This window comes from Procambarus clarkii, chromosome 23 (assembly GCF_040958095.1).
Source record: "Procambarus clarkii isolate CNS0578487 chromosome 23, FALCON_Pclarkii_2.0, whole genome shotgun sequence".
Taxonomy (NCBI): domain Eukaryota; kingdom Metazoa; phylum Arthropoda; class Malacostraca; order Decapoda; family Cambaridae; genus Procambarus; species Procambarus clarkii.
The window spans coordinates 26,533,145-26,545,644 of NC_091172.1; the positions used below are offsets into that span (position 1 = coordinate 26,533,145).

At 46.7% G+C, this 12,500-nt stretch overlaps 1 protein-coding gene across 1 annotated transcript in view; it reads left to right on the plus strand.

Annotated features, from left to right (window-relative positions):
• Positions 1 to 6,735: 6,735 nt before the first annotated feature.
• Positions 6,736 to 12,500, plus strand: part of LOC123749013 (nephrin) — a 129,568-nt gene continuing 123,803 nt past the window's right edge. Inside the window, exon 1 of the mRNA XM_069330003.1 lies at positions 6,736 to 8,211. Coding sequence (XP_069186104.1) covers positions 8,103 to 8,211 — 109 coding nt within the window. The 5' untranslated portion in view covers positions 6,736 to 8,102. The remainder of the gene's footprint in view (positions 8,212 to 12,500) is intronic.

The window sequence follows — 12,500 nt, forward strand, 5'->3', positions numbered from 1 at the left end:
TCACTATAATAATAAAAATATGCTGACAATTGCTTTTACTGTGATATTAATGTTAATTCATCTAACACCCGGGTCCCAAAATACACCCACCATACACCCTGGGGACTCACCATATACACTGGGACTCACCATACACCCTGCGACTCACCATACACCCTGGGGACTCACCATACACCCTGGGGACCCACCATACACCCTGGGACCCACCATACACCCTGCAACTCACCATACACCCTGCCACTCACCATACACCTTGCGACTCACCATATACCCTGGGACCCACCATACACCCTGGGGACTTACCATACACCCTGCGACTCACCATACTCCCTGGGGACCCACCATACACCCTGCAACTCACCATACACCCTGCGACTCACCATACACCCTGGGGACCCACCATACACCCTGCCACTCACCATACTCCCTGGGGACCCACCATACACCCTGCAACTCACCATACACCCTGCCACTCACCATACACCTTGCGACTCACCATACACCCTGGGACCCACCATACACCCTGGGGACTTACCATACACCCTGCGACTCACCATACTCCCTGGGGACCCACCATACACCCTGCAACTCACCATACACCCTGCGACTCACCATACACCCTGGGGACCCACCATACACCCTGGGGACCCACCATACACCCTGGGGACCCACCATACACCCTGGGGACCCACCATACACCCTGGGGACCCACCATACACCCTGCGACTCACCATACACCCTGGGGACCCACCATACACCCTGCGACTCACCATACACCCTGCGACCCACCATACACCCTGCGACTCACCATACACCCTGCGACTCACCATACACCCTGCGACTCACCATACACCCTGCGACCCACCATACACCCTGCGACTCACCATACACCCTGCGACTCACCATACACCCTGCGACTCACCATACACCCTGCGACTCACCATACACCCTGCGACTCACCATACACCCTGGGACTCACCATACACCCTGGGACTCACCATACACCCTGGGACTCACCATACACCCTGGGACTCACCATACACCCTGCGACTCACCATACACCCTGGGACTCACCATACACCCTGGGACTCACCATACACCCTGGGACTCACCATACACCCTGGGACTCACCATACACCCTGGGACTCACCATACACCCTGGGACTCACCATACACCCTGGGACTCACCATACACCCTGGGACTCACCATACACCCTGCGACTCACCATACACCCTGCGACTCACCATACACCCTGGGACTCACCATACACCCTGCGACTCACCATACACCCTGGGACTCACCATACACCCTGGGGACTCACCATACACCCTGGGACCCACCATACACCCTGCGACTCACCATACACCCTGGGACTCACCATACACCCTGGGACTCACCATACACCCTGCGACTCACCATACACCCTGGGACTCACCATACACCCTGGGACCCACCATACACCCTGCGACTCACCATACACCCTGGGACTCACCATACACCCTGCCACTCACCATACACCCTGCGACTCACCATACACCCTGCGACTCACCATACACCCTGCGACTCACCATACACCCTGCGACTCACCATACACCCTGCGACTCACCATACACCCTGCCACTCACCATACACCCTGCCACTCACCATACACCCTGCCACTCACCATACACCCTGCCACTCACCATACACCCTGGGACTCACCATACACCCTGGGGACTCACCATACACCCTGGGGACTCACCATACACCCTGCGACTCACCATACACCCTGCCACTCACCATACACCCTGCCACTCACCATACACCCTGCCACTCACCATACACCCTGCCACTCACCATACACCCTGGGACTCACCATACACCCTGGGGACTCACCATACACCCTGGGGACTCACCATACACCCTGCGACTCACCATACACCCTGGGACTCACCATACACCCTGCCACTCACCACACCACTGACCTCTGGCAAACATTAAACAAAAAAAAAACTGAAAGTAACCATTGTTTTGCCTGTCACTTCCGGCTGACAAAGTTTAGGAACAAATCGAATCCCTATTCCCGCCCCCCCCCTGCCACAGCCCCCCCCCCCTGCCACAGCCCCCCCCTGCCACAGCCCCCCCCCCTGCCACGGACCCTGTTCCCCCGCCCCCCATTGCCCTCGCCCCCTGCCAACCCCCCCCCCCCAACGTGTATATATTCGAGCTGGTGGCCTTCAGAAATCAACCTGAAAAATATTGACCCTCAAGAGCATGTACCCTGATTGTAAAGGGGAGGGGGGAAGGGGAGAGAATGGGGAAGAAGGGAGGGGAAGGGGGGGAATGAGAAAGGGGCATAGGGGGTAGGAGGGAATGAGAAAGAGGCAGGGGGTAGGGGGGAAAATGAGCGTAGGGATATGAGATATATTAAGTGGCTTTACACATCGTGGTACAGTAAAGGTCTGGGCTATTAAGAAGCCATTTTTACGTGCGCGCGTGCGTGTGAGTTCCCGAGTGCGTGAGTGCCTGCGTGCGAACGTGCGTGCGAGTTCGCACGTGCAAGAAGAACGCGTGAAGACAGAGAGATATTTATCTTACAAACGACTCCAACTTCGACTTAAAATTCAGGAGGCGCTGTGTGGCCCTTTCTTGTGCGTGTGCCCTCTGTGTACTACACCCGGGGAGCGGCCGTCATTATCATATGTATCCCCCTTCCCAGCCAAGTGTAGCGTCAGTGTAGTGGAGCACTACGGGCTCACCATAGCCCGTGCTACTTGGAACTTTGTTCCAGGTAGTGAATCTTTAACAACAACAACAGTGTAGCGGAGGTCGTGTAGTGACAGCTTAAGAAGTGTATAGTGAATTATAGGCAACATGACAACAGTGTCGACAGTGTATCATACATTGTAGGCAGTCTAGTGACAATGCAAAACAGTGTATCAACAGAGTTTAAACAGTGTAGCAACAACGGTATTGTGATAGGCCGTGCAGCTCCTGTGTATACACACAGTGAGACGACAGGCATCTATATAGGCAGTGTAGCATGACAGTATAGGCAATGACAGTCAATTCAAGCAGTGTAGAGACGGAACATGCAGCCTTTTTCCCAGTCCGAGCTGTCAAGGGACACACACTAAAGTCACTACACACCAATATCAGCGAGTACACACAACTCATTCTCACCAGCGACGGATTTCACAATGGCGCTAGACACATGAAAAACAAATGGGATTGAGACACGTGAACAACGCGCGAGAATGAGAAAGGAGGAGGAGGAGGAGAAGAAGACGAGGAGCGAGAAATAAGACACACTTGAGAATGAGACAACGGGTGAATGAGAAAAAAAATGGAGATTGAAAGAAACGTGAGAATGAAAGACACTCAATAATGAGAGAGAGAGAGAATGAGGAACGCTCAATAATGAGACATTCGGACAAGCTCCGCGGTCAAATACCAACTGACTTTACAATGAGAGAGAGTCTGTGAACTCTCAGAAATGTTTCTCAGAACAAGAGAAACATTCGTTGAATTCCCAAGTGAAGGGAATCAAGTTGCTGAATTCCTAAGCGCACCGGACCAAAGTTTTTTTTTGAAATAGTAAGTTAGCGCCGCATCAAGTTAATAGTTATATAATTGATGACCGGGTGATAGTGACGATGTGTATCTTAATATTATACACACTTTCAGTCCAATGAAGTACATTAATCGTAGCTCAGTCGATTAAGGCAGTGTCTGGGATGCTCCCGGACGCAGGTTCGAATCCTCGTCACGGCCCTTGTGGATTTGTTCAACTCACATTAATTAATGCTTTTAGTCTCACAGCCTATCACCGTTCATATAGAAAATGCATCATTTGAATACATTACATTTCTGTGTTTCCTGTAAACAAACTCTTTGACTACAACCTTCATACTCAATCAATCAAAATTAAATACAAATATCAGTAAATGCATTATGAGGGAATTCATATTTTGACATGCTCTAAATTTTTGACTTCCTCCCGACATTTTTGTCATTGTATAAATACCGAGAGAATTCTTAGCGCAATATCCGGTGTATCAAGATGGGATTCCTCAGGTTACTGAAGCTCACACACTCGCTAATAATCCATTACCTATCTTTATTCACTCACTCATTTGCTCTCTCTCTCTCTCTCTCTCTCTCTCTCTCTCTCTCTCTCTCTCTCTCTCTCTCTCTAGTGCACCTTTCATACAGACAAAATATGCTCCACAAGTACGGGAATTTATCCTCTGGCATCCTGGCGTGTGTGTTCGTGCGTCAGCTGATCGGGTGCCCACGAGAGATGCATACTCGCCCATTCACGAATCTACGCACCCATTCATAAATAGGTATATGAATGGCGTCACATCTTTACCAATGTAAAATGTATTTTTACGTTGGCGTAACATCTTTACCAATGTAAAATGTATTTTTACATTGACGTCACATCTTTATCAATGTATTTTCACCATGTTTCATTGTACCTTACAAACAATATTTCCACTTTTTATAAAAAGTAGGAAAGAATTATTTAGATTTATATATGTCGTTTATATATACTCTAAATCCGGGTTGTTTGTATGCGTGTGTGTGTGTGTGTGTGTGTGTGTTTGTATGTGTGTGTGTGTGTGTGTGTGTTTGTATGCGTGTGTGTATTAGTTATACATTCGAATACTGATGACGGGAATGAAACCAAACTTTGCATAACTTCATTTGAATCGATGACGTCTTTAGGTCTATATGGGAGTTCCAACTCCTGGGCCCCGCCTCTAGTGTTGATGGCTTCTGTGTACATACCAGTAGTCACCAAAGTTTTTGTAATAGTCTCCCCCATGACACGATCATCATCTTCTGTTTTTCTAACAAAAACACGATAAAAACAAACACAGGGGGGGGGGACACAGGGGCTCAGATTTTGGCTCTTTAATTTTGTTTTCCTTTTCCTTGTGGTTACTCATAAGTAAACAGGGCCACTGCAACCCTCAAGGAAACCCACTCAAGCCCTTATCAGACCTATTGTGGCCCTTAGAAAACACCGTCGCCCCTCAGAGAACACCGTAGCCCTCAGAGAACACCGTAGCCCTCAGAGAACACAGTAGCCCTCAGAGAACACCGTTTCCCTCAGAGAACACCGTAGCTCTCAGAGAACACCATAACCCACACAGAACACCATAACCCACACAGAACACCGTAGCCCTCAGAGAACACGGTAGCCCTCAGAGAACACGGTAGCCCTCAGAGAACACGGTAGCCCTCAGAGAACACCGTAGCCGGTGTCCTGTAGCCCAACACCTTCCCGCTCATTCCCGGTACTCGGAAGGCCACTTAAGGCAGAGAAGCGCGTCGTAGTAAATAATTGAGACGCCTGAGGAATGCAGCATTGGGAACCAACCACCTGTCTCCAGCAGCCATAAGAGAAACGCAGTCCACTACGGGCTCACCATAGCCCGTGCTACTTGGCCCGCTCCTGTGCCAGGTAAGTCCACTACGGGCTCACCATAGCCCGTGCTACTTGGCCCGCTCCTGTGCCAGGTAAGTCCACTACGGGCTCACCATAGCCCGTGCTACTTGCCCCGCTCCTGTGCCAGGTAAGTCCACTACGAGCTCACCATAGCCCGTGCTACTTGCCCCGCTCCTGTGCCAGGTAAGTCCACTACGAGCTCACCATAGCCCGTGCTACTTGGAACATTTTGTTCCAGGTGCGAATCTTAAGCAACAACAACTCCAGCGGTCATATTTGGGTGTTGGGGATTTTGAGGTTTATTTCGTCTGTCTTTCATGTACTGAATTAGAGCGCTGTTACAGTGGTTTAGAGCGCTGTTACAGTAGTTTAGAGCGCTGTTACTGTAGTTTAAAGAGGTGTTACAGTAGTTTAGAGCGCTGTTACTGTAGTTTAGAGCGCTGTTACAGTAGTTTAGAGCGCTGTTACTGTAGTTTAAAGAGGTGTTACAGTAGTTTAGAGCGCTGTTACTGTAGTGTAGAGAGCTGTTACAGTAGTTTAGAGCGCTGTTACAGTAGTTTAAAGCGCTGTTACAGTAGTTTAGAGCGCTGTTACAGAAATTTAGAGCGCTGTTACTGTGGTTTAGAGCGCTGTTACAGTAGTTTAGAGCGCTGTTACAGAAGTTTAGAGCGCTGTTACTGTGGTTTAGAGCGCTGTTACTGTAGTATAGAGCGCTGTTACTGTAGTATAGAGCGCTGTTACTGTAGTTTAACGAGCTGTTACAGTAGTTTAGTGTTACTGTATTTGGTGGGCGATTTTAACCTCAGCCACAGAAATTGATTCAAGTTTTTATGGAGCTGATATACTCATCTGTGCTGATGTGGATTGAGCTTTAGCTCTTGGTCCCCCCCTCTCTGCCCATTATCATTATCTCTGCCCATTATCTCTGATATTATCTGTTGCTATTGTTATCATTATTATATGATATTTTTGGGGTTTGCATCGTGCTTGTAGAGGGGAGGGTGAGTGGGGGGAGGGAGGGGGAGTAGAGGGAATGGGGGTGAGTGGAGGGAGGGGGTTGAAGGGAGGGGGGTGAAGGGAGGGACTTGAAAAGGAGGGTCAAACTGGTGTAAAGGAAAACGAGAAGATAGTGCTAGGGTAAGGTGCCAGAAAAGGAGGGAAGGGAGAGAGGGAGAGGGAGGGAGGGAGGGAGGGAGGGAGGGAGAGAGAGAGGGAGGGAGGGAGGGCGGGTGGGGTGGGGATGGCAGACACACACCACTACCAGTTCACTTGTAGCAGTGGTAGGGGCAAGACGTCACCTGGTGCTCCGTTCTCTACCACCACGTGAGGCAGGACCCGCCGCCCCCCCTTGCACCTCCTCACCGCTCCCCACTAAGCCCCCCCCTCTCCCTAAGCCCCGCCTCCCTCCACACTCCCTCCACGACCCCCATCACCAGAAAAAGCCATAAAAAAATGGGGGAAAATACCCTTTTGACAATCGTCCATTTCTACCGCCAAAATCTCCATTGACGCCAAATCTACTTTCTACCACATCTACTCAACTACCGGCAATGATATAAATAATAATAATGCTTGGTGTAACGGAGCAACGTGACTTTACTTCTGAGAACATGACATAGAAAAATATATATGCAGGAGTAGGCGATTTAAATCATTTATAAGCAGCAAGAAACTGACCGTCGGTAGTGACTGATGGAACAGACTGGTGGAACAGACTGGTGGAACAGACTGGTGGAACAGACTGGTGGAACAGACTGAAGGAAATCATAACTTCATCGCGACGATTATTTTCACACTAACTTGTTGCCCAAAACGCGGTTTCTAGTTTGCTGTCTAGTGCGAGTTTATTGTGACAAAGCAAAAAAAAAAAAAAAAAATACCATTGGTTTCTCAAAGTTCCCAAAAGCCAGTCGTCACAACCTACAACTGTGAGTAGAGAACGAGTTCGTAAAGTTGATTCTGTATAACCATGAATTCACAACCCTGAGTATACCGAACTATACCCGCCTGAGAGAGAGAGAGAGAGAGAAATATAACACAACTTGTTGTATATAATTTTTGAGCGCCAAGAAAAGCACAACTCGAGACTAAACAAAGAATTAACATACAAAAACGAATCCCAGTAAAGGATTAAGACAAATATAAACCACGACAACTGAGTCAGTTAATACAACAATCGGTTGAGAACACGTACAAATCGCAGCCAAAAAAGACACAAAAAAAAATAGTAAATAAAAAGCAACTACAATAACAAAAGTGAGCAAAAACGAGAGGAATAAGCAGTCTACATAGATCTTCGCGGAAAACACTTAAGACGGTCCCGGGTCGAGGCTCTGATGAAGGGAAACTGAGCCACGGTGCTGAAAACAACCGCGAAACGCAAAAAGAAAAAAAATAAAGAAAAAAGACTGCAAATTTATTTGGCGTAAGTTCTCAAAGAGTGAATGAGGAAAACGCCGCAGCGTGTGTGAGAAAAGTGAAGAAACATACCAAATTCCTTGTCACTGTTTTCTGCTACCACCACCACCTCTTCCCTCCCTCTCTCTCCTCTTTTCCCCTCTTCCTAACCCCTCTCTTTATCCTCCTTATCTCCTCACTTCCTTCCCTACCCTCTCTCTTTCTCCACCTCACCCGCTTTCCCACCTCGGTGACGTAGCCAAAATGAGCCAGAGTTCAGTGTTGGTGGCCTGGGTGTTGATGGTGGTACACGCCGTCTTGGTGACCGCGTCTCAAGCCGTCCTCGACCAGTCATCATCCTCCTCCAAGCAAGGTAAGTGAGTCCCAGCAAGGGCAGGATGGAGGGCGGGCCTCAGGCTCCTCAGCCTTCACCACTAAATATTCTCGTGTTGAGCTAGATCAGGTCTTTAGTTAAATGGGTTCACTGCCTGGAGAGAGAGAGAGAGAGAGAGAGAGAGAGAGAGAGAGAGAGAGAGAGAGAGAGAGAGAGAGAGAGAGAGAGAGAGAGAGAGAGAGAGACAGAGAGAATGAATATATTTGCAATAAATATTAGAAAACGAGGACTAGCAACCCTTAATAACTACAATTCACTAATAACAACTGGTCTTTATATATGACAAATGTTGTACGATGGACTAGGTAAGAGCGGTCACAGAGTCACTATCATTTATATTTTACCAATGACCTTAAAACAACATTTTATGGCGAACAAAAGTTTGTGTTACAAACATGGGCCAACCTTACATCAAACAAAAAAAAAGAGAAAAGAAAAAGACAAAACTCTCAGGAAACCCGAATAAGAAAATGTGTCAGAAAACTCACTAGTCAATAAAACAAAAAATAAGTTGAAATGTGTGTGTGTCCACATCGCAATAAATCACAGCACCTCCCCCCCCCCCACACACACTTGCAACACACTCCCGTTAATCGAGTCAATACTTCGTAGAGACACTCACACCCCCATGTTGCAGTAGCGACATGGGGGTCAGTGTCTCCAACACACCCGGAACACAAAGCCCCAGTACAAAAAAGACATTTCTTATGACACATCTTTCGTCGGAATGCTTATATGAGAGTGAGGACCTGGAGAGACTTAAGAAAATACGAGCAACACCGAGGAAAAACAAAACAAAAAATGCGTGTCCTGGTAAAAGTTCATTGAGACCTCAGCTGACACGACCCTATGCAACTTAGGTAGTTGCACAACACAGTGCAGGGTAGCTGGATACTCTAAGCCGGGATGTACATTATTTGCTGGAGGGTAATGAAGATAAATTTGGTTGTAACTCCGTGAAATTATTTAACACGTGCATCGTAACTGAGAGAGAGAGAGAGAGAGAGAGAGAGAGAGAGAGAGAGAGAGAGAGAGAGAGAGAGAGAGAGAGAGAGAGAGAGAGAGAGAGAGAGAGAGAGAGAGGGAGAGAGAGAGAGAGTGTGGGTGGGAGAGAGAGAGAGAGAGAGAGAGAGAGAGAGAGAGAGAGAGAGAGAGAGAGAGAGAGAGAGAGAGAGAGAGAGAGAGTGTGGGTGGGGGGGAGAGAGAGAGAGAGAGAGAGAGAGAGAGAGAGAGAGAGAGAGAGAGAGAGAGAGAGAGAGAGAGAGAGAGAGAGAGAGAGAGAGAGAGAGAGAGAGAGGGAGAGAGAGAGAGAGTGTGGGTGGGGGGAGAGAGAGAGCACACGTCATAGCGGACCAAACTAAACATCAAGGTCTGGCAGACAAACACGGACCACAACTGGCACAAAAATAGGCAAATTAAAATAGGCAGCGGAACTGTTGTACGAGAGCGCGAGTATAATATATCACTGGCAATATTGCCTCACTTACACGTTCCTTCTCACACACAATATGCCCACAGGAAGACAGAAGAGTACTTGTAGTAGACATGATTACAACATATAAAATCCTCAGGGGAATTGACAAGGCAGACAGGGACGGAACATTTGTAATGTGGGGCACACAGGTGGAAATTTAGTACTCAAACGAGCACCAGACATTAAAAAGCAAGTACTTTAGTGCCATAGTGAACAGAATGCACTCAGAGATGAAGTGGTGGAGGCAGACTCCATTGACAGCATCCCATGTACACCTGACACCCAGAGTCCGGCAGGTTGAGGAACCTGTCCCCTGAACCGGTTGATGCAAAGTTGAGAGTATAAGCAGGTGAGAACGAATTGCCTAATAACCCGATTTCTCCTGCAGTTATATATTTAAATTTTTTTTTTTATTAATTATAAACTTTCCATTACATTATATATGATTTTCTTTTTGTTTTAATATGAGTTCAAATTAACGTTGAAATATGACCTAGTCTTCCCTACGTAACCTATCTTAAACTAACCAAAACTAACATGACTAAGTCAGTAATTCATGTTATTATTAATATACTATAATACTATTAATTGAAATAAACTAACTTGATTTTTTTTTAAACAATGAAAATCACTCTGTCTATTAGGTAAATCGGGCCTTGCACACTAGGCCGAATAGTGTATTCTTGGTATTAGGTACATTATAATATATATATATATATATATATATATATATATATATATATATATATATATATATATATATATATATATATATATATATATATATATAGCTGAGCTTAACATTGAGAGTCGAACGCGTGTTCTTGGAAGGTGTACCACTACCACTCTCACCGATGGCTTGCTGGACACACACACGAAAGAGAGTCAGGCAAAGATGATTGTTCCTTTTCCTTTAGCGAGATGTAGCTCTAGAGCCCCGCCTCACACAGCTGGTGGATGTATATACCTCCCGGAGTGTCGTTACTTTGTCGTTGCTGCTCATGAAGCCAAGGATTATGGGTGTCTCCACGACGTCTGAGATCACTCCACTGATGTACGTCCCCCGTCTTCACAGCACCCAAGAATGACTCTAAATGCTGTGATACCTGAAAGATATCTCTCTCTCTACTTGGGTTTTCCTTCCATATCTTTCAGAATCATGTATGGAGGTGGCTTCTACCACCTACTACTCCTCCTCCTCCTGTTCATTCCATTCTATGAAAATATATTTTCTCGTGTCACTAAGATCTTTGTGTGTGTTTCTACTACACTCTGTTCTACCGTTATTGTCAAAATTTCCTCCCGTTTCACTCTACTTCCTCTAAGCATTTTAGGAGTTTCATTTTTTTTCGAGTCGCTATGTCTAGTTCCTTTAAGCTTTTCTTCGTACTACATCGCACGTAGTTCTGGGACCAGCCTCGTTACAAACTTTTATTTTTCAAGTTTCCTTGTGTGTTCTGGAAGTGTGCTTATATGTGTGTGTGTGTGTGTGTGTGTGTGTGTGTGTGTGTGTGTGTGTGTGTGTGTGTGTGTGTGTGTGTGTGTGTGAACGAATGTGTGTGTGTGGGGGGGGGGGAGGGCAGAATGAATATTCGTATTTTTTTTTTTATGGTCTCCAGCGATTGGTTCATCTGGATGCTCTATGCCTTCAATCTCTCCCCTGCCAGGGGGACGGGTTGAACAACAGTCCGTCTACCCTTTACTGTCCTCTCTCATCTTTATCGTCTTGTAATCATTTATCAGGTTCGTGAGACTGGAGATACATTTTCATGAGGCCTTTTCCTTTCTGGTGTTCCATTAGCGTCCATCTCACACTGCATTTTAGTGTCTTCTGTGTGTGTCTCTTCATCTTATGACACAAGGATAGGTTTGTGTGTGTTCAGCAGCACTCCTTTTTCCAGTGATTTGTGTCTTTGCATGCGGCAAGCACAGGGCTTCAGCTCATTCTTTTAATATCAAAGGTGATATCGTGTGGTGGTTAATTTCTTATTTTTTTTTAATGGAATTAAATAAAGTGCTTCCTTAATTTGAAAGAAAATCCTATTACCATCGCTGACTTATGCGTATACCGTCTGTGCTGAGTTCCACTGAGTTGAGCCTCACACACACACGCACGCACGCACGCACACACACATACTCATTCAGATTCAGAGGTATTTCAGAGGAACACTGAAATCTGAAATTCAGATTTCAGAGGAAGATTCAGAGGTATGTCTCCAGACTGGTCCCGGAACTGAGAGGTATGAGCTACGAGGAAAGGCTAAAGGAGCTGAACCTCACAACCCCTGGAAAACAGAAGAGTAAGGGGAGACACGATAACCACCTACAAAATTCTCAGGGGACTTGACAGGGTGGACAAAGACAAACTCTTCAGCACGGGTGGGACACGAACAAGGGGACACAGGTGGAAATTTAGTGCCCAGATGAGCCACAGAGACATTAGAAAGAATTTTTTCAGTGTCAGAGTAGTTAACAAATGGAATGCATTAACTAGTGATGTGGTGGAGGCTGACTCCATACACAGTTTCAAATGTAGATATGATAGAGCCCAGTAGGCTCAGGAACCTGTACACCAGTTGATTGACAGTTGAGAGGCGGGACCAAAGAGCCTGAGCTCAACCCCCGCAAACACAACTAGGTGAGTACACACAGTCTGCTCTTCGTCCCCTCTCTCTCTCTCTCTCTCAGCCCCTCTCTCCTAAATACTGTCATAAGATCCATTTTCTCCCAAGATTGGCATTGGGTTCCATTGTGTGCAACTCTATATTGTTACGGAGACTCTTTCTTTTCCTGG